Source organism: Pieris rapae, chromosome 12 (assembly GCF_905147795.1).
Source record: "Pieris rapae chromosome 12, ilPieRapa1.1, whole genome shotgun sequence".
Lineage (NCBI taxonomy): Eukaryota > Metazoa > Arthropoda > Insecta > Lepidoptera > Pieridae > Pieris > Pieris rapae.
Window position 1 is genome coordinate 2,851,668 of NC_059520.1, and position 24,406 is coordinate 2,876,073.

The 24,406-nt window shown below is 34.9% G+C and overlaps 1 protein-coding gene across 1 annotated transcript; it reads left to right on the forward strand.

The window, feature by feature from the left end:
• Positions 1 to 162: 162 nt before the first annotated feature.
• On the forward strand, positions 163 to 19,288 carry LOC110994678. Its single transcript, XM_022261474.2, has 4 exons — positions 163 to 591; positions 9,300 to 9,773; positions 13,143 to 13,281; positions 18,903 to 19,288. Exons 1-4 carry the CDS (start codon positions 388 to 390, stop codon positions 19,208 to 19,210), a joined length of 1,125 nt encoding a protein of 374 aa, XP_022117166.2. The 5' UTR covers positions 163 to 387; the 3' UTR covers positions 19,211 to 19,288.
• The last annotated feature ends 5,118 nt before the right edge of the window (positions 19,289 to 24,406 follow it).

Below are 24,406 nucleotides of genomic sequence, written 5' to 3' on the forward strand. Positions count from 1 at the left end.
TTCTAACTGGTTTTAATATTATTGTAGATTTTTTCCATCGTTTCAGAATATTTTTATTTTTTCCGCAGTATAATTTGACAGTAGGTAACCTTGAAAATTACGAATGACATAATAAACAATAAATTCTGGTTTTACTGTTTAGCTCTATGCTCTGTAGTTTATTATCAGGTTTTGTTTATCGCTGTTGTTACGTTTGTAGTAAAATGAAGTTAATAAAGTTTTAAAATCGAAGATTGTGAATTCAATACTATTAAGATAATATGGGATGTGATTCTACAATCAAATATAATTTAACTTTTAGTGATGGAGTGCTCGGCTAAAGCAACAAATTAGTAATTACCAAACTTGCTTAAGTGTGATAAGAATAAGTGATTAATTATTAGCAGAATGGCATTTTCTTTTAATAAACTTAAAAATATTCTCAATACAAATAAAGACAGTACTCTTAACGGAAGTGGTAGTTCAGAGCCAGAAATAGGTTTTAAATTATCATTACATCCGATCAGCAAAAATTTGTTTATTACTGTTATCGGTGCCAGGAATCTACCATCCTTTTTTGGACTCAGCCGTGCTCACGGATACCTTGTTAAGGTAACTTCCTGTTTCGAACTATTCTAACCTCGTTCTTATTTACTTACAACTAGCAGTTCCCCGTGGTTTCACCCGTTTTAATTTACGACTAGGGGCTAGGGCACATCATTAAGGCGTGTGATGTACTTGAGTATTATTTTGTATTATCTTCTAATAATCGTTATAAATTATAATCAAATGCTCTCTTGACTTTTACTTTTATAAAACCTAAAGAGTTATAATTCCTTATTACATGATTTTTGTGAAAATCTTACCGTTTACGCAGCGTACTCAAAGAAAGCTTACAAAAGGAATATTTTTTTTTTTACTTTTTTTTTATTTGTACCAGTAGTTTCTAAGTTTATCCCGGTGAATCACTTCAGCTAACTATTATTTTGTATACATGTAACTATCTGTTATCAACGATACGAATAATCTAAACCTCTACATCGGAATTTGATATTGAATTTTTAAAAATTAAAACCGTTGTGATGTTATTAATAATATTTACGTGACGAAGGAAATAATAACACTTCTTTGCAGTAACTATGCGAATAACATACGAACGACCTTTACGGCCTTTGGCATTGAATCATCTCAATTCATGAATTAGGGTCATTCAAGGAGGATAATTTTAGAAGTAATTCTCTTAATCAACATTGCTGTGTTATAATTATACGTTTAAAGCTTAGTTTTTTTATATGAAGAAATACATTTAATATTAATTAAAATCAATTGAATAATAGACGTTGTAGGTATATGTATAGTAGCTAGGTAGACGTAACTATGTATCGTTTGACGTTTCGATAATTTCTAGTCCATTCAATTATAACCTAGTCCCTGTATCATATGGAATGTAATGATAAAATTGCGTTATTATAAAGATTCAATATTTTGTGCATAATTATCTAAAGATAACATTCAGCTTATCTTATTACTAAACGTTACAGTTTTTTCACAAAATGATATCGAATAATCATTAAAATTCAACCGGTAAGTATGGATGCAATAATACTGTACGTACATTACATACATTTAAATCGATTTTAACATTTAAAATTGAATTTGTAACTACTTTATTTTGCATTAAACCTCACCTTATTAATTATCACAATTATAAATTATTTATATTTAATTTATGATTATTAAACTATGTATGTGAGTTTTTGTTAAGTCATCGTGATTTCAGACGAAAATATTTGTCACAATAGTTAGCTAAATCTTTCTAAACAATGTTTAAAAGTCACGTAAGCAATTACGTTAGTATTTGAATTAATCGTAGACAAACACGTAATAAAATCGAACTCAGTTTTCATGGTTCAAATGCAATTTTTTTCTATTGCTGATCCACTAAATCTGGTAATCATTCGACCAATCCCAATTATTCACCAGAAAATGTAATAGATACTAAGCAGTTAACCGCTCCATAAATTTCACCTCCAAAAAGGGGCTGGTCCCAGAATTACGCTAGTACGACCTTGTATCCATCTATGTCCTGTTTGTCCAAGTCTTAATTACACTATTATACTCGTAGCCTCCCAAGCAATGCGCAGCTATGCTGTAGCTTAATACATTTTGCATTTCGAATTTGTCGAATTTTACATCAGAAAATGTAACAGCTACTAATAAGCAGTTAATCGCTCCATAAATTTCACTTCCAAAAAAAGGGGCTGGTCGTAGATCCCAAAAATAGGGTAGTACAGCCCTGCGACTGTGGTTGTCGCATTGTATCTGTGTATTTCTCTTGTTAACACCACAAGATTGTCGAGTGATTAAAAAAAAACTAATCACAGTACTCCAAAGCGCGTTGGTAAAAATATTTGTCGTTGACAGTATCGATAACAACAAGCTATTAATATTAATTACCGTCTCACGGTGGCGGGAACTCGATATACTTTGTGGGGAGGTACATGTTAATGTAATAAATAATTGTTAACTCTAAAGATTATAACTACTTGATATATTACAATGCTGCTGTTTTCCTGGTATTATTAACTATTTTCTTTCGACTCTCTGACTAATTGTGTTAATGCTGTAAAAAGTGTAAATAAAATGTCCTAATTTCACTGATTTCGTTTTTATAACAGATGCAAAAAATTAATACAGATTTTACACGATGCATAACCCAGGTCTCGTTTGGGGTATGGGCAACCTTTGACATGTTGAGGGCCAAACTTTAACGTGCAAATACGTTCTCGGCTCGCGTTTAAAACTATTTTTTGCGATAGATATTACATATGAAATAATAATGACAATGTTACTATAGTAAAATATGTTAAAATAAAAAAAAATGACAATTAAAGATGGTAAGTACTTACATTATGTAATGGCGGAGACCAAGAAAAGGTGGGCCGAGGGGCAAGTGGAATGCGGCGTAAAAAGAAGAAATATGGGAAACACCACTCACCTTTAGTCCTCAGGCACTTCACTTGTCTCCGTGGGAGAAGACCACGTATAGAATATTAAGCGGTGAGTACTTGGTACTCTGCGGTAGCGTAAACACAGTAGTAGAAGTGAGCAAGCGTGACCTCGCGACGGCGGTAGTGGCTTCTCTCTGAGGCGCGGGCGCAAGTCTCATAGTCCCCTCCTTCCACTCTTTAATATTGAGAGAGAGAGAGAGAGTGGTGTTTAAGGAACGGGTGCGGTTGGGACAGAAAATGAGGACAGAGAGGACTAAGGTGATTGGATGGCGTGAACATTGCCCCCGGCCTAAAAAACCTTTAGGTTTTTTATAAAGAGAAATGATAATAAAAAGACAAAAAAATAATAGTTATAACAATGAGAAAAGAAAATTGAAATTCGCGATTGGTAAAAAAGATCATAGAACTATATGAGTTTGTTTAGCGGTTTGTAAAGCGATTTTGTAAAGCGGGTTGTAAAAGATTCGTAAAGCAGTTTGGAGAGCGGTGTATTAAGCGGTTGATCGAGCGGTTTTAAAGCGGTTTTATTAGCGGTTTTATAGCGGTTTTGTAAGTTGTTTTGTAAGCGGTTTTATCAGCGGTTTTAAAGCGGTTTTGTAAGTTGTTTTGTAAGCGGTTTTGTAGGCAGTTTTATTGGTTCGGTAATGGGCATAAACGCACAACAGGCCTTTTATAAATTCCCGTTGCAGTTTTGACTAAAACTACTCTACAAATTCCATCTTTTCCGGGATAAATTTCCATTACCTTTCCTAAAGGCCAAGAAAGTGGAGAGACATTATCTGTCACTATAACTACAACTGTACCTATTGTGACAGGATTGGCTTGTGTATTCCATTTTGTTCTCGACTGTAGCAAATGGAGATATTCCAATTTCCATCGATTACTGAATGATTGTATCATACCATCCAACAACGCATATCGTTTTAAAAGTGAAACTGGTTCATCATCTACTTTCATTCTAGCGGGTATAAATTTTACTGGTGGTGACACCAAGAAGTGAGCCGGAGTTAAAGCTGTGAGCTCAGGTGGATCCTCACTTAAAAGTGTAAGCGGTCGAGAATTGATAACTGATTCAATTTGTGTAAGAACAGTTAACATTTCTTCATACGTTAGTAACTGATCACCTACCACACGACGCAAATGGTTCTTAAAAGCCTTAACAAATATTTCGAAGCAGCCACCAAAATGAGGACTTCGAGGAGGATTGAACTTCCACTGTATACGATTATTTGCAAGCTCAGTGGCAAATGTATCATGGAATTCAATCGAGTTTGTAAGTGTAAATATATCTGATAATGCATTTTTTGCTCCAACAAAATTCTTTGCATTATCTGAATAAAGAACAGAAATAGCGCCACGACGCGCAATAAATCTCTTGAATGCAGAAAGAAATGAACTGGTACTAAGGTCTGTAGTAAGCTCAACGTGTACAGCTCGAACCACCATACAAACAAAAATGCAAAGATAAGCCTTCATAGAGCGGACTCCACGTTTTCGATAAGGAATTATTGAAATAGGACCAGCATAGTCTACAGCGGTATGGACGAAAGCTTTAGATTCGTTTACACGATAGTCTGGTAAGTCACCCATGAGCGGTATAATAGGATGAGGATTTGCTTTAAAACAAAAGTTACATTTATGTATAACTGATCGCACTATGCTGCGGCACGACAATATCCAATAACGTTGTCGAAGAATCGCCATTAAAGTGACTGGACCAGCGTGACAGTTATGACGATGATAATAGGAAATAATTAACTCAAGTATCCTGTCCTTTCGCGGTAACAAAATAGGATGCTGCTGATCATACTGAAGATTGGCATTTCTTAATCTACCACCAACCCTTATCAACCCATCAGCATCTAGAAAGTGACATAATCTTTGAATAGAACGTGAGCAGCGGCCACTAGTTTTAAGGCTATGGATGACATCATAGAAATATACCTTTTGTAAAACCTTAAATATCTGTATTTCAGCAAAACTAATATCGTCAGCAGAGATATTAGTAGATCTAGGAAGTCTTTTTAGAAAACGGTATATCCATACCACTGTACGGAGAAACAATAACCAAGAAGAAACTCGATGAGACAGTTTTAAAATCGGGTTTGGATCACTCCACACTGTAGCAGGAAAAGAGACTATTTTTCTTTCTTCTATATCAACAGCTGTTTCAGAGTTTAGAGATGTAATTGGCCACTCAGATGATTCCAGTTCTAACCATTTTGGGCCAGTGAACCAAGTAAAATTATTTACAAATGCAGTGGGTGATAAGCCGCGAGATAGACAATCACTAGGATTTTGATCACCCGCAACATGGTGAAATTTTTCATTTTTAATTAAATTTTCTAACTGCGGTTGTTCTACTATAGAACATAGCGAAATAGCGGTATAACTGTTACAGTTATTGGTGCAATCAGAACCCAATAAAGGGACGTTACCGATGATAATATACCCGAATATTGTTTCGAAAGCGGTAGGAGTGCCAGGTGCGCCAGTAACACGACCCGACAACATTATATCGGCGTAATGCGGTGCACCAATAAGTATCTCTATCTCTGACGGATGAAAATAATTTTCATCCGCCAAAGTAATATTGTTTAAATGTTTCAGCGAAGACTTTTTAACTTGTGCCACCGGTAAACAGTCTGTTATTTTGTCTATAATAAAGGCATTTAAAGATATAGAATTATTATTAATCCGAGAAGAAAGAACGGTAGAAACTTCTCCTATTATCGGATTTGAAGCGGAACCTATACCTTTTACAAACTTATTCGAAAATTTAGTAACCTTTAAATTTAATCTTTTGCAACATTTCATGGTTATAAAAGTGCTTTGAGACGCACAATCAATTAAAACACGAACTGTATGTGGTTTACCATTTAAATCATATATATATACTTGCGCCGTACCTAATAAACATGTATTATTACTTTCGGAAATAGCAGGCCGAATATTACAAAGTGAAATATTTGAGTTATTAATCGGCTGATTGTCGCTGCGTGGAGGTAAATTAAGTGTATTATTAGCGGGAGGCCCAGCAAGCGGCGCAGTTACATTGCTCATGCGATTCAAGTTATTAGCGTGCATATTTTCTTGAGAAACAGTCGCATTACGACACAGCGTAGAATGATGTCTCATGCGGCAATTACGACAATTCCATGCAGACTTACACTTATTTAACATATGCGATAAACTTAAACAGTTAAAACACCCTTTATTGTTTTTGATAAAAGTGTATTTATCATCTATAGACAATTCGTTAAATGAATTACATTTATATAAATTGAAATGATCGATGCGTTTACAAAATGAACAATTAGACCGCTTCTCTGTAAGCGACACAAACGCACGCGAAGAAACCGGTTTGTTATCGAATGTGCGAGTAGTATCCAAATGCTGAGCTATTCTAGTATGCTCGCGTACGAATGCAATTAAATCTTTATAACTAGGTATTGTAGGGTTGTTAATATTATGTAATTCGAAGGAACGAACTGTACTAGAATCTAATTTCTTCAATGATAAATATAGTAATATAAAATCAGCTAAATTTTCTAATTGTAATGATTCTAAACTTGATATTGCGGTGCAGTAATTGTCAAGAAACAATTGTAAATTTTTATGTGAAGCGGTGGTAAGCGGTTTGAAGTCTAGAATCTTTTGCATATAAGCTGAACCCAAACTTCGTTTGTCATGGTATTTGTTTATAAGCGTTTGCCAAATTAAAGCATAATTTTCAGCATTTGGAATTATACCTGCACAAACAGAGAGGGCCGAATCAGATAATTTACTTATTAAATATTGAATTCGTTCGTGATCTGAAAGATCAGGATTTTCATGAATGGTACGTTTAAAGGATTCGTAAAATAACGGCCACTTAATGACATCACCGTTGAAAATCATTAATTCCAACTTTGGTAAGTGAAACGATTTGCGTTGGTGTTGGTTTGCATCAGATAAATCATTCCTACCTACAACAAATTTATTAAATTTCTCAAAAATGAATTTACAGTGACAATACATGTCTTCAAATGAATTCATGCAATTAAAATTGACAGTGTATAAGGGATTAATAGTTAATTCGATAACATTTATTTTACTCACTGTTTCACAAAACGAATCCCGAATATTATCAATTGATATCATACCCGATAAAAAAGAATTTATGTCAGCCTCCTGCGAGGTTTTCTTTGACCTATCATACAAGTCTTGTACACGTGAAAATAAATTGTCTCGTTTTGCAATTAAAACGGCTCGATCAATTTCAAGCGAACTGTTAGCGCCTTGTTTCTCAGAAGCCGCTTTACGAGTCTCCATAATGACAAAGATATATATATATTAAATTAAATTAAATCAAATCAAATCGCGATTTGAAACAAACTAAAATAGTATATCGCGGCTCGAAAAGGACCAAACAATGTCATGGCGGAGACCAAGAAAAGGTGGGCCGAGGGGCAAGTGGAATGCGGCGTAAAAAGAAGAAATATGGGAAACACCACTCACCTTTAGTCCTCAGGCACTTCACTTGTCTCCGTGGGAGAAGACCACGTATAGAATATTAAGCGGTGAGTACTTGGTACTCTGCGGTAGCGTAAACACAGTAGTAGAAGTGAGCAAGCGTGACCTCGCGACGGCGGTAGTGGCTTCTCTCTGAGGCGCGGGCGCAAGTCTCATAGTCCCCTCCTTCCACTCTTTAATATTGAGAGAGAGAGAGAGAGTGGTGTTTAAGGAACGGGTGCGGTTGGGACAGAAAATGAGGACAGAGAGGACTAAGGTGATTGGATGGCGTGAACACATTATAATGAAATCGTTAATTTGCAACTGTTACAAACAACGAAAGTAAAATACACCGAAATCTATGAGACACTTGAGCCTGTGAGTATAAGTACCTAATGTAATATTTTTTTAATTGGGTTTTTTTAAATGTCTCGCGGGCCAGATATATCTTACAATTGGCCGGATCCCTGGCCCGCGGTTCGTTGGTTGCCCATATTACATATATATCACCTAGGGCATTCACGTGCAATAGTTTTGTATCCAATAGTTGTTTGTACTTTTCACAATTATACTATCCTTACATCATTCGACGTGCCTGGCTGGTGAAATCGTAAAACCAAAGACGCAAGGCGGAACGTTGGGTTCGATTGTGATTTTTCTAATGGTCGCAATAATATGACGCATCATGTTGCGTGTAAGGTCCAGAAATGCTGTTTGTCTTTTGTTTTACATTCTCACGGTTTGTATTGACGTATATACGAAACTAAAATACTTGTCTAAGTATAAGCAAATTTTCATTATGTTATCTACTTATTGAATTACGCCACGCCATTAAAAAAACTCGATAAACATGAATTAATTATCGTGTGAATAAGAATTAATTCGCACACGTAATGTTGTGCGCCATAATTTAAGGTTTATTAAGCTACAAATATGTTAATTTCATTATCGCTCGCACAACAATGAGAGTAACTGCTGTATATTTTTACTTGAAAACGTTGAGTCTTTGATGATATAATAAAATTGCCGCAATACATAAAATATAATACACTGTTTTATAATAACACTGACACTTCAACCAGAACGCATAGTGCTAAGCGACCACAGGACACGACCAAACATAGACAATTAAAACATAAAAATATGAGGGCGTAAGTGCCTCATTTTCTGAGGGTCTCAAGACGACACCAATGATACACCAGTTGTACTGGTGTGCTACTTATTAATCAACCTTTAAAATGATTTTACAAGAAAGTTGTAGTAACGATTTATATTGAGCGAGATAAGTCCTGTAAAACCCTGGGACTGGCAAAGGTCCCATGGGATAGATAAACGGTTGTAGCACAGATTAGTGTTTATTAATAAATAATAAATATGACAATAACCTATGCATTTTACTGTCAAAAATACATAGAAGTAACCTATATGCCAATGACGTCGTCGATTATATCTGCACCTAACTACGAGAGTAGTTTTAAAATTAAATAAATTGTAATTAAAAAAAAATTATTGCTTGATACGTGTTTTATTTATTACACCGTCAAAACTTAAAGTTTCCTTACCTACTTGAACAGTTCACTTCTACCAGACCCTTGCAATATAAAGTTATTTAATTGCTTCTAATTTTACTGCCAGTTCTCAAATCAAGGGCGTAGAAAGGAGGAGAAGAACTGGCAATAAACTCTCTGCCAATTAACCGCGTTTTTTTTTGTTTTACCCAAAGTTTTTAGGATCTGTAACCATTACACATTAAAATTATGCCTACAAATCAATAATATTACAAGTTATACATTGTTAACACAAGTTTTATTCTAGGTAAAAGTTTTCCCGGGCGACAATAAATATGAAACCACACTTCAAGACACATCAAATCCAGTTTGGAACGAAGATTTCAAGTTCCAACTGAAACCGAAAGACGCGAAAAAGACAGACTTACAGAGCCAACTTGCTGGTCACTTTTTGTCTCTAACAATTTACGCCTTACTTGACACACCGAAACCAGATGACAAAAAGAAGAGTTCGAAAACTCTTGACGCTAAAACAACTATGAATACAATGAATGAGGAACCAAAGAAGTCTTTACTGTCTTCGTTCAGTAGTTTTAAAGTTTCAAAAGAGTCTGCGCCCCAAAAGGGCATTCTTGAGAAGAGAAGGACAGTGGGAGCTGCGACGTGGAATTTCGACTCGAAGCTATTTCAGAACGACTTGAAGAATGGATTGATTGGAACACCTGATATTTGGAGGCCGATCAATGCAATTACAAGCGGACTCAGCGCTGTCGATACACGAGTAAGTAATATATGAACTATTCTCACTACTAAGCCAATACAATAATGTCGAAATACGTATAATAAAATATATTATTATTGTAGCCTCTGTATTTCCATAATGAATAATATATCTTATGATTTATTATTACATGATATGTGCATGCATTCATACATGAGCAGTGTTGGCCTAATGGCTTCAGCGTGCGACTCTCATACCTGAGGTCGTAGGTTCGATCCCCAACTGTGCACCAATATACTTTCTTTCATAAGATACACAATATCAATATTGTGAAGTCTAAGAACAAAGAAAAATGTCGATAGTGTCAGAGATAACGTTCAGTAACTGCAACGTCTTTATTACGGGGATCTGTGTAACAGACTGGTTCTAGCCCTTGATATCTCAAACAACATTGGCTTTCAGCATAGCATTCCCTAGGTACAAAGGAACCGAGTTCTTACAGAACACTTGAGTGGCTCCCGCGGGACTTTAAGTATATAGTAACTGTCTCTTCTTGTTGCTAATTTTTTTACATAATAATCAATTATTAAATATATGTAGAAGGGTAGAGAAGTTTTAAACACATTTTTCCTTTAAAACTGTTCTGTGTCTGATACATATTATTGATTTCTGGATGGGTTTCTGCGGCCTAATTGCATCTACAAATGATCATACATATACAGAGATCTGAGGACTAGACCTATAAGGGTTGTAGAGCCACTGCTTATCTCTTATTATATTATAGGTGGCAAACGGGCTGATGTTAAGTGATACCGCCGCCCATGGACACTCAAATTGGCAGAAGGCTGAGTGCGTTGTCAGCCTTTAAAGACTTGGTACGCTCTTTTCTAGAAAGTACCCTCTTTACCTTTTTTTATTCATAGTTTAAAATATCTACTAAAGCAACAAAAAATGCTAACCTAATCAATTGTCAAAATAGTCTTAACTAAAGGGTCAATTAAAATCCAATTAATTAATACGACGGTGACTCACTAAATTCCGAATACAATGCAATCGTTTCAACCTTGATCAGGCCCACGAGAGGCTTGACATGTAGAGATGACGCAATACAACCTTGTGAATCTTTTTAAAGATTTATCGCAATATTTACATTTTGTATGCAATAAAAAATTTCTTAAAGTGCCTTTAAGAAATTTTTTATTGCAACTCATATTGGTTGGGCTACAGTAAAGACTTCGATTTCTGTATGTTTCGTCAAAAATTTGTCTAAACGTGACTAGGTTGGTACTCTTTGCCGGACCTTAACGTTATTGATAAAAACTGTATGGATGTTGACAATATAAATCGTTTCTAGGTCCACGTCACTTAGAGCGGGTACACATTAGGCATTTTGAAGCGCGCGCTTTGGCAACGCGCGTTGTAAGAACTAGGCTGAAATCAAATTATTCTAGGGGTACGTCGCCGAGACCATCTGGCAACACTGAGATACATGAGCAGCCATTTTGTAATGTGTTATACCTACATTCGAATTTCGAACGCGTGCTTTTGTAATGAGTGGACGTTGACGAAAATGGAGAACGATCATTTTGATATGGATTTATTATGAATAACATTATTAATAAATAAATAGTACTAGAAATATAATGCGCACTTGGAACAAAAATACCTTCAACTTTAGGTATTGTTGTTGAAGCAACAACTAACACTGCAACAGCAAATACATTGGGCGAAACTTACCACATAGATCGCATAAGTTTATATATACAACTAAGTGTACATATACATTTGTATCGCTAATAAGGCTCGCTCAAATGTCAGGCCTAAGCAGGTTCCTTCCTCTTACTACACTAACCTTCATTAGCACGGTACTCGACATGTAACAGAAAATATTATTGTAAAACCCTTAATTTGACTCTTTTGTTTGTTTTGTAAACGTTAATCAAGCTATGTTAAAATAGATGTATGTACAATTTCAATTAAAATAAGTCTACTATCATTATCCCTGAAAAAGTATACATATAGAGCTTGACAGATGTGAATGATTTAAAAAAAATCGATGATGGCTTTTTAAACATAAAATCTCTTAGTTTCTTGCGAATTCAATGTAGCAGTTTTGGAAAATTGCTTGCAAACAACGTATGTATTATATGTATTTTAATCAATTGGTCATTAGATTTTGAAGACCTTTGCGTTTTTATGATCGCTTTCACTCGTAACCCGTACATAAAGACGTAAATCTTGAACAGTATTTATGCTTCAATTGCTTTGTTTTATTGAGTTTATTTTGTTAGCACCCGTCAGACGTTGTCCTGTATGATATTTCAAGCGATTAGGATATTTAAAAAAAGTATGTAAGTACCGACTGCAGCTCCATCTGTCGCGCTGATGTGTGAATCTAAATCATCCAGAGGGTAGTGCGTGTGGGTACACGCATACAAAAAATATTGGAGGAGGAGTTCAGTGACGTACACACGTAAATTTTTATTTTGCGTATTTCGCAGCTCGAAGCCTCCAAAGAAAAAATTTGGAATTGATTTCAAAAACTACAGAGGTGCCCTGATGAGATGAATTGAGGAATAATAAATATACAAAAGAATAATTCAGTAGAAATTTATTTTAATTTATAAAATATTAAAATCCGTAGGTAATATAGCAGATTTTAATATGGCACTGCGTCCCAAATTATAATGCTCATAAAATATTTTGATCATCTTAATTTATTGCTTTATTTGTCGGTATTTCAAAGTGGCAGCTATATGGAGGCAAATTAAATTGAATAATTGCCTCAATTTAAACAATTAGCTTATTAAGTACATTTTAATTGCACCGTTAATAATGAAATTATTTAAATATAAGGTTCTATTTCATTTATAATTGAGGTTGATTGCTGTTTAGTTCTTAATAATTACATAGCGATCCGGTTTTTTGACATTATTTACGTAGCCAAGAAGGCTATGCACTACTTGCACAATATTTTTAATATGGCCGGGATATATTACCAACTATTTTTTGAATGTCCGTTGAATGTTTATTGTCCCAGCGGTATGGCCGGAAGGAACGCTTTGCAATCGAAAATCCCGCAATATTTCTCAGCTATATTATTGCTGCCTCGCTTTACGGCTGAAGTGCGTCCCTTTTTAGGCTACGTGACAACAGGAATATAAATATAAACATAGTTGAAAACTAAATTTGTATGAAAATTTGTCGACACGAACAGTCATTTTCATACAAATTAAGCCTCTTGACTAAGCCCGCTTTTCTCATTGGTCCAACCTTGTGAATAATGTGATCAGATCTTTTTGACATTTCTGTAAAGTTTTTAAATAATTGTTCTTCTATTCTTTATTCTAGATTTCAAATATCGAATGTATCACGCCTATTGAAATAAGGTCACTACCGATAAAATATATTCTAATTTTAAAATTTCAGAGGGAAAATAGAAAAGGTCAGTTGGAAGTGACGCTTTTATACTCTGGGAGTGAGGATGGCTTCAATGACACAGTGCAACTCACAGTCAACAGACTACGTTGCAGTGTACAGACTATGCAAGAACATGAACAATTTAAAGGTATATAAGTGTATATTAAGATTCATGTAGCCTTTTCGAAGAGACACCAGAATCGAATTATTAATTCGCAATACGCTTATGTTGATTAACCAGTTTTAGGTACAAGTACCTACAACTTGATAAATGCCTGTTGAATAATCAATATTTAAAAATATATAGGTAGAGTTTACATCTTTAAAAATACAGATAGCTAATATTTATTGTTTTATAATGATATCTAGTTTGATAAGACAGTGAAAATTATAAGAAAGATTGTATTAGCCACCTATTCTAATCATATTCCTCTGAGATGTTATAGCTTTCTAATAGTGAAAGATTTTTGATTTTATTCATTAAACATACAAAAATGTGCCCTCCTTATAACTAATCTATGATTTTAACCTCTCTTAAAGGTTTAAAATATTATATAATTATAAAGATGCACAACGTGTATTCAAAATCTATTTAAACTCATGCTTGTAACAGGAAAAACTTAATAAAATTGCAGGAAATTAAAACGTAATTTATTCTCAAACAATGCAAGTACACGTTCTTTTTGCGATCATGAGATTTCCTCGTGACTTTGTAGCTTTATTTTGTCCACTACTTATATAGTACATTATCTCAGCAGTACTTTGGGCCTTGGGTATATATGTAAATACATACAAACTTGATTACTATAGAATGTAACTTACCATTAAAATTAATCGCTAACGTGTGAGACAGATAGAAGTTTATTGCCTATCTACGGGTTTTTTGTCCACTATGCCATACAGTGAAAGGATTTTTTTCATTCCTAACATTTTCTTTGATACATGTTTCGATTACTTCTGGTTAATTTCTGTTTAAGCTATATATTGCTGCTTATAAAATAAATGCTAAATTAGACAATGAAGTAAATAATTGCATTTAAAAACAGTATTCTATGTATTTCTTTATAAACAAATATTTTATGCCTCATATATGTAGGCAGTTAACAGGCCTCATACACGTTAAGTTTTGGGTCAAATGCTTGTTTCTTATGAGGATTTTATCACCATTCGAGGTATTAATAACCACTATGGGTCGAATCCACGCTGAGAATCTCGCTTCTGTTTACGACTGTTGAGCGAATCAATCGTGTTTTAATGATTATGTTTAATTACTAAAAGCTTTATTTTAGTTCCTGATTTTGTTCTATTTGGAGTAGAGTCTCCTGGGCCGTAGTTCAAAGATTGAGCCGGTGCGTTGTTTGCTCCACAAATAAGTATCGTAATAGAGCACGAAAGAAAAATGATGAGTAAATTATTACGCTGCGCGCGCACACCGCAACAAAAAACCAAAAATCCTGAAGTTAGCTATAGTCAACATATTTGTTTTTTTGAAGTTATACATCTTTGGCGTACTAGGGAAAAATGATGAGAGTAAATTTTTACAATGCGCACACCGTCACAAAAAACCGACATCCTATAGTCACCATTTTAGGTTTTTTAAATATTGTTAGTGTCGTTTTTTTCTTCAAACGATAAACATTCTGAAGATGTTTATTTCTTTTAATGATTACTATGTAGGTTAATAATATTGTAAATACTGTATATTTGTGTCTTGGAAATAAATATTCTCATTTTAGTAACACCTGAACAAAGCTAGATTATAAAATACATTTTGCATTCATAGAAACGAGTCTTTAACTTTATAAAATAAACGATAGAGCTTTATTTTGATGCGCACATTTCAAATGTATATAATACTACAATTTTCATTCGCTTCGTTTGGTGTCATAAACAAAACACCTTTTACGTAAACAAACCATTGTTTTACAGTGACACAACCTTTGATTTTGTTCCCAATTTGCAAGGGAAAATTGTAAAGGAAATTTACATAGTTGACTAAATTTTAAGTGAGTTGTCCACGTTCCTTGATTATCAATAAGGAGAGAGTGATTAGCACGTGTTTTAAGCTTTCTCTGTCCTAGAAGTTGTATCCTAGTGGTTAGGTTAGCTACGCGTTTTTCCTTTTCTAAAACCCTTTTAGCTAATGCATGAAATTACATACTGCACAGCTGAGGTAGTGCTTTTAATTCTGTATCATATATATATATATATATATATATATAATTCCGTCCTTATGAATGCATATCTTCAAGATTTACGGTGTATTACGAACTATAGGTATATTGTATACTTCATCTCCAGATCTTCGGCTCCAGCATATCTAAATTATCCGGTACGTGTGAAGTTGCTTCTGTAACTGGTATATCTGGTATATGAGACACCAATGACCGACCATATCACATATAATTCTCTAGGTCCTACTATATAAAGTAAAAACCAGACTACTTATTAATATTTATAATTTAATTTTATTGAAGTTGTTAACGTTTGGCGCGTTAGTACATTTTTACGGTTCGCGCGCACACTGTCACAAAAACGGACACCCTGAAGTTAGGTATAGTCCACATTTTTTTTGAAGCTATACTTTTTACGGCGTGAGAGTGTTTTTCTCTATTGATAGTGTTATTTTTTTCTACAAACGTAGAATAAGGCGGAATAGAAAAAAAACAAAGTATTCTTACAGCTCCAATTTCCATATTACTAAAGAAAACACTTGGACAATATTCAAAGCCAAAACAGATTACATTAATACACAAAATTTACGAAACAGACCACAAAGGTATATTCATAGATAATAAAAAAGTAAACTAAAATTAAACATTATACAACTTAATATATTTTTTGGTGTTGTATTGTTATTGTAATTCCTTCCAAATAGGGTTTCTAGGAAAGTTGGGACAAAGGTTAGGGAAAATAAAAGCTTTGTTAGTAAGTATAAGTAAACTTACACTTGGGGATATTTTATATAATATAAAATGAATTCTCTGAAATATTGTCGAAAAACATTTTACGTAATAATCCTATTGGTTATAACTTATAGGTTTGTAGACTCAGTTTCCGCACTTCGACTCCAATAGGTCTGTTATGCGTAAAGTTATGCCAAATAGCGCGGCCACACGATGCGGTATCTGTGCGGTGCGGCGCCGGTGCCGCAACGTCATCCTACATACAAATTAATACACCATGTTACAGCCTCATTTCATTCAATTGAAATATGGGTTACGGCATGTAAAAACATAATTTCTAACTTACAAACACTACAAAATAAATTAATAAAATCATTATTTAGATACAATTTTTTAACACCGACTAATAAAATCTATCAAGAAACCAAAATTATGACAATTAAACAACTGTATGTATATAGCACCTGTATCTTGATAAAAAAAATTTTAAATAACTCTATCCATAGTTGCTTGTCGTATAAAAAAATCAAATACAAAACGACACGCAATACTCGTCGAGCGAGTTTGCTTATGTTGCCGAAGCCGCGTACAAATTATTTGTAGAAATCTATTAGGTATGAGGGTGTGCAATTATATAATCAATTGCCATCTCAAATTCGCAATATCGGAGTGTTTGACAAATTCAAAAAGGCATAAAGATGCATGTTAGAATAAACATAGTTGACTAAAATTGTGACGGCTAATGGCGACGTGTATCTCGCTCGTATATATACATATTAATATTAAGTTTCTCATGTAAATAAAATATTTCTGTTTTTGTAATGAGAAATAAAGTTCTTTAAACGTTTACACGACGCGTAATGAGAGACGCGACGTGGCGGGGAGGGGTAAATATCTTGCCACACTGCAACGCCCGTGTGGCACCCTATAGCTCTAAATAATTGCGGTGCTGCGTCGCACCGCACTGTTACCGAATCGTGTCGCCACGCTCTAGGGCGGCCCATACATATTTCAAAAAACCCAAAATCTAAACAAAAGTTTACACTAAATCGTAATAACTACAAAAGTAGGGTAGATAAGATCGCACCATCATCTTTTGATTGAGTAATACATATATAATAACTTTGTACAATCAACTATATTGTGCCTAACTCCTTCCAAAAGCACAGAAGTCTCCTGAGCACTGGCAGCCTTCATCGAGCGATCCGACACTGTTCCGAGGATTTCTGCACGTTGTTTATTCCAGGATTGCGTGGATGCTTGATTCCCTTGCACTGAGACAGCCTTTGTACATGAGGCTGTCTGCCTTGTCTAGGAGAAAACAATGTTTATTATGAGACAATGGCCCGTAATTGTCCCTATCATTATTTTGAGATTGGTTCTGTTTAAGTTTAGAAGTTGCTTTGTCATTTTTGGGTTAGCTGCTGACAGAACCATTTCGGAGTATACATAACATACTAAGGGCCTGTTTCACAATGGGTAAAGTACCAAATAGCTATGCAACACATAAACTCTTCGAAAGATAAAAGTTCCGAATAAGATACTTCGCGTTTCATGACGATAGCGCTATCTGACAGTCGTGAAACGCAAAAATACTGTTTATCCTACCAATAAGTAATAAATAGCTTATTTGGAACTTATCTGAACATTGTGAAACAGACCCTTACTTTATTAAATAATTTTTGTATTGTAATCATTCTTACATTGATATATCGTATCTCGCTCTAAATTTAATACGGTTTCACATGTGTGATAGAGGCTTTATAATTATATGAGCTTACAGGCAATGTGTAGGTCGTTTATATGTATTAATGTATAATTTTTTAAAAACGATATTAGCAAAGTATTGAATTATTAATGGTGTATCTGCCCGTGGACGCTAAATACATATTAAATTATTCAAGTACCTTTTAAGTCTGAAGCCACGTCAAGTTTAAATATGCAGTGTTGACCATCGTTTCTCAATAATGAATAATTATAGTGTACTGTTATAAAACTTGAATGTAATTTTACAGTGTCGCAAGACTGTTTTACATAACTTTTTGGCGTTTTCATGGGTCGCACATAAAAATAGTTTAGTCAATATTATTTTTTACCAACGTTTTGTATGATGCAGTTTTTTTAATAAATAAGTTTTTTATCCGATAAATATGCCATACTTATAGTAAAAATACTTCTTAAAATATGTACTATATATTTATTACATATATAAAGAGGATAAATTCGATCGGGCCACTATATTCACACGTTTGAATTCAACTCTAAATAATAGATACATTATACATAGTCGTGATACAAAAATATCGTATAGTTAGAAGGAATCATAATAATTAATACATTTGTAAATGGATATCGATTGACAATACTGTAAAGACGTTTATAATTTTAAGGAAATTTGCCTAAATTCAATTTCAGTAAAGTTGTTTCAATATTATTAACATTAACTTGTTTTTATGCAGACAAAACATTTGAAAATTTAAAGAACATGATAATTTAACTAACCTCAGTCTGATTCGTCATGAGCCTCGGGTCTTATTAAATGTAAAGCTTCTAAATTTGATAGAAATTACAAACAAATAATTGCTGTAGAAGTGTGTGTCAGCCACATAATTATAAACAATTGTTGTAAATTCGTAGTGTGTCAGTCACATAAGGCTCATAGGTGCCTTTTGAAAAACATATACAGAAATCTTTCAGAAAAGTTGTTATACCACTGCTTTTTTTCTATGATATTTTACTTTATGGATGACTCTATGACGCTCAAAGCCGATATGCCCTCACAGGCTTTATTACTTATTTATAAAAAAGCAATTAGTTGTGTATTGACGGGGGCATGTTAATTAATGTATATTTTTCTTTTCAGCACCGCTGTATCTAAAAGCAACAATTTTGGAGGCGAATAAAGCGGAATGCTACTGGAAAAGCGACAGATTTGTTCCAACAATATCGGCTAGGTGGGATCCTAAGTCTGCTACCGTTAAACTATCGGTATTCAAAGTAAATTTAAATAAAGTCAGCATTTATATAAGCCTCGGGTGCAAAACTAAAATGGCCAAGAAGGAAATTCTAGGTAAAGCAACAATAGACGATAAATCTGCGAACTCGGAGAGTTGGACGGAAACTTTGCGACAGCCCGGCGTGCCTAAGACATTCTGGGTTAATTTCGAGTGATTTACTTTTGATTTTTTATATGAGAAAATAAAGATGGACGATCAAATTTAGTGTTAAGTAACTTGCACTGACTGTCATCTAAATATAAATGTATAAAGTATATATTACTTTTTAGTTATGCGTGTTACGAAATTAAAATATGATTATAAATATCCTTAGTTCGTAAGATGACCTGTGAAACTGACATTAATAATAAAAATTCTTAAACAAAACAGCATATAAATATGTATTTATCGTGGACAAGTGTGCCATAATTTTTATGGCTTTAATTAATTACCTAATTAATTTCCGTCCACCAAGATGTATTTTATACCGAAACGAAACTATTTCCATGAAGTGACGTCAGCAACAATTCAGGTATACTACATCCACGAAGACACTATGTAATGTTTAGAAATAAATATATTATTATATTATTTAAGTCGAAAAATTTAGTTCTAAAAACCTAAATATGTTCATTTTATGTTCAATTAAATATTTAAACCAAACTCAATTTATATAAATTTTTATGAGTAACTACTGTCAAAATACAATAAATTTTATGCTCTGTGCGGGAAGAGGACCGTCATAGGAGATCTGTGCATTGCTGTAAATTACCTATTTTGTTAAGTAGAAGAGCTGATAAATTTAATTGACAAATACAGAATATTTGTGGCGATGGTAGTTTCAATTTCAGCCTCCGGCCCAGAACAGTATGTGGCACTATAACAGGATTTTAGTTTGACAGTATTAAACTTAATACTTAGGGCCTGTTTCACAATGTATGGATAAAGTACCAAATAGCTATGCAACACATAAAATATTTGGAAGATAAAGTTCCGAATAAGATTATTATATTTTTAATTTTATTAATATTAATCAGATTATTGATATATGATTATTAATATTAAATAGAATAGATTATTATTAATTCATCATGAATTCGCGTTTCATGACGAATAGCGCTATCTGTCAGTCGTGAAACGCAACAATCACTAGTTTATCCTACCAATTAGTAGGTCGCCGTCCGGCTGTCTAACGCAACGCACGTGTCGATTGCGCGCATTCGGACCCGATTTTATTTTCATTAATTATCCCGGCTTTTATTGAAAAGCACGTAATAGTTGCCCTGAGGTGCAGTCACAAACCAGCTGAAGCTACTATTTGGTGACGCCCGCTCGCCGCCTATCCTGTAACCCTTTGGGCTTCGGGAAAAGCGGTGGAGCGCGCAATGTACCGGTAGTTTCGGGTCGTGCGTGACAGCCTCCTGGCTTCAGTTAAGTTATTTTTATTTTTATAACATGAAGCGCACTCCGCAGATCGGCGATGATAAGCAGCCGCCCCGCCCGCAGCGCCCACGCTCCTATGCCAGTCGAGCGAGGCCACCTGCGGATGCTGAGGCAGCCGCCGCCACAGCCGGACCATCATTCCAAGTGCGCGACACAGCGCACAGCTCGCCCGCAGCGAAGCAGCAAGCTGCGTCAAGCTTGTACAGCTTTGCGGAGCCAGCTTCGCAGCAGACGAGCCGCAGCCGATCCCTAGAAGTCCCCAGGGACCGTCATCCGTCGCATCAAAAACGTGACCTAACTCCAGCGGCTAGGATTAAGGCTTGAACAGTGCTCAAATCGGTCAACTAGCCCTAGTTTAAATTAAATTGTTGGAAGAACTGTCGCTCATATGCATTTGAAAAATATATATATTGTGGGTTGTAGCCTACTGTATCGATTGATAAAATCCAAAAAGATAAAAGCAATACCAATTTCCCAAAAAAAAAATTACCATCGAACCGTAGATTAGACATAAATTACAAATTCGCTCCAAAACGGTTTATGCCATTTATTTTAATCTTACACGTATTATTAGATATAGCATATATTATTATTTTGATAAAAAAAATTTTGTATTAATTCGTTTCCTGGGCATGGAAAGTAATAAAAGGTAAATAAACTCAAGCGCAATGGGCTTCCCTCCGCAATTTCACACCCGCGAGCCCTGCATGCGGCTTGTCTTCAGTCCACCTCAACGCTTTGCGACGGGAGGACTACGCTTGTGTGTCGAAGCCAATTATAATTAAATATTTGCGTATTTTAGTTTTTACCCGCGGATTTTTTTAGAAATGCCAAAATATAAAAAGAAATATCAAGTGAGGCGAGGACATGAACTTCGGAAATTATTGTATGTTATAAGTATATGTATATAAGTACCTACCCAAACAAAACTCAAATTTAGAGTTGTCAAGTTTCAAGTGCAACTTGTACAACCAAGTAAAATAAGTTGCTGAACCTGATACCTGATGGAATCTGAAAGTGGGTACTGGATCTCGAGGATGGTAAGCAGTAGACATACCGTCATTGAGCTCGTTGTAATCAGCTCAGCGAGACGATACTAGAAATGTGACTAAATGAACCTGATGATGGACTCCGAAGGTGGGTACTGGGTCTCGAGGATGGCAAGCAGTAAACATACCGTCATTGAGCTCGTTGTAATCAGCTCAGCGAGACGATACTAGAAATGTGACTAAATGAACCTGATGATGGACTCCGAAGGTGGGTACTGGGTCTCGAGGATGGCAAGCAGTAAACATACCGTCATTGAGCTCGTTGTAATCAGCTCAGCGAGACGATACTAGAAATGTGACTATATGAACCTGATGATGGACTCCGAAGGTGGGTACAGAGTCTCGAGGATGATAAGCATTAGACATACCATCATTGAGCTCGTTGTAATCAGCTTAGCGAAACGATACTAGAAATGTGACTATATGCACCTGATGATGGACTCCGAAGGTGGATACTGAGTCTCGAGGATGGTAAACAGTAGACATACCGTCATTGAGCTCGTTGTAATCAGCTCAGCGAGACGATACAAGAAATTTTACTATATGAACCTGATAATGGTCTCCGAAGGTGGGGACCGGATCTCGAGGATGGTAAACAGTAGACATACCGTCATTGAGCTCGTTGTAATCAGCTCACCGAGACGATACAAGAAATTTGACTATATGAACCTGATAATGGTCTCCGAAGGTGGGGACCGGATCTCGAGGATGGTAAGCAGTAGACATGCCGTCATTGAGCTCGTTGTAATCAGCTCAGCGAGACGATACTAGAAATGTGTTATATGAACCTGATGGTGGACTCCGAAGGTGGGTACTGGGTCTGATTGACTCTGATTTCATTTTCGGGCTTAGATATGGAGGGTCGGCAGACTAAAGTACATAAGTCATAATTCATTTTCACTTGAGTTTTTACAGGAACAACAAAAAACATAATAGAAATCAATGTATTTGGAATTTACTAATTTATTTATTACACTTTCATTGTTAAACAAGAAATACATTATATGAACATAAAAAACTATAAAAAAATAAGATAAAAGCGGACTTTGAGCGACTTATGTGATACGTATTATTTACTAATTACACCTTATACATGACTTAAGTGATTAGGCCTAGTGAAGTGTTGCTTTTATTTCAGATAATAATATTAATCATACACTCACAGAAGAGAGGTGTGTGTGTGTATGATTAATAATTATCTAATTATTGGACTCTTCTTCACTACTGAAAACATCAGGGAGTGTGTTTCGAGCTGTTTCAGAAGTAGGCAAATTATTGTAAAAACTATGAAATGTGTCGGGTATAAGCGGAAAAAGTGATATAAGATCATCTTTTTTTTCTTTGGATATAGGTATAGGTTGGTTAGTTATCACTGGTACAGCATCGGGCACTACTGAAGATCTTCTCTTCAGATTCAAAGTCTGGAAATCACAATTTCGGTCTAAGGTATTCTTGAACAAAATAATACCAAAGTCTTTCTCATACCTTAGCCATCTTTTCTCCAGCCATTTGAACTGGTCTCCCGTAGTATCTTTGTATCTAAGGACTAATGGTCCTTTTAATAATGAAGAAAAGTCCAAAAAGTCGTTGCGATTCATTCGTATCACATGAAACTTTTTTCCACTAGACTTTATTAACTGTATCCAGTCATGGGGGTGATAAATTTCGATGTCAGTCTTTTTCTTTTTCTTTTCTATGATACCGTGATCCGTATCTACTTCTAAATGACTATGTCCAGAAATCATAAACTTATGGTCTATTGTCTGGACTGGTGTGTTCTGCATGACCCATGTAAACATAGCAGTGACATGGGAATTTCTATTTTGACCACCACATGTGTCAGAATAAAATGTTATATGCTTGGTACATGGAGGAACCATAGTACAGATGTGTTTGTATAAACATGAGGCTATTTGGTTCGCTCCACGTGCTGCTATAGTTTCGTACCATACATAGCAGTAAGACTTTCCCGTTTTGTTGTCGTGTATAGTTAAGTTGAAGGTCCACAGTTGGCGTTTATAAAAAGCAACGGATGATTTTAGCATAGGAGTGGGCAAACATTGTTGCAAATCGAAAGTATAAGTCTGATAGGTGTCATCTGTTGTAGACATATTTGTATCTAATGCCTTTTCCTCGTACGCACCATCCCCTAATTGCACATGTTCTTGGTGCTCCGACATCAGTTCTTGTTTTGCTACTTCATCTGAACACAGTTTTATTTTCATTTGAAATTTATCGCAGGTAAAACAAGTATCGGCGCGGGGTTTTTTAAATGATAATTTTAATTTCTTGAATTCTTGTGTGTAGATTTTTATAGAGGGATGTTTTTGTTCACTGGGTCGAGACAGTTTATATTGATCATACATTTGTTGTATTGTCAAGTGGGATGGTAAATATTTCTTTGAAGTACTCTTTCGCGTGTAATGACTTTCATAAGATGGGAAGGAAAGTATGTGATTTTTTATTTGTAATCTTTTTTCATCTGAAATTTTATTTTTAGGTGTTTTTTTTCCACGTTTATCGTCTGTTTCAGTACCAGCGGTAGAGGATCTTTTTTTTAAAGCTACTGTTTTTATAAAGTTATCACTTTCATCCAAAGTTTTAAGTAAGCAACCTCTACAAACTGGTTCACGTTTTCCATTGACAATGAGATTATACTTATATGTTTTGGTTCTAAATTTTTGCTTATCAGGATCTTCTGTACGGATCCTTACAGATGCTTTATCTTCTATATCTAATAAAGAAGCCATGTACGAAGATCTTTTAGTATAACAACCTAATTGCCAGTATTCCTTAAAAATGATTTGTCGAACTTCTAAAGAGAATCGGTCCTTACATTTCATTCTACATGGTGTCAGAGCCTTCAACCTTCTTTCAGG

Excerpts from the sequence above, each read along its gene's own strand:
- LOC110994678 (XM_022261474.2), top strand. The coding sequence starts at position 388 with ATGGCATTTTCTTTTAATAAACTTAAAAATATTCTCAATACAAATAAA. Across the intron at positions 9,774-13,142 it reads TCAGCGCTGTCGATACACGA|AGGGAAAATAGAAAAGGTCA; the intron begins GTAAGTAATATA and ends TTAAAATTTCAG. Across the intron at positions 13,282-18,902 it reads AGAACATGAACAATTTAAAG|CACCGCTGTATCTAAAAGCA; the intron begins GTATATAAGTGT and ends TTTTCTTTTCAG.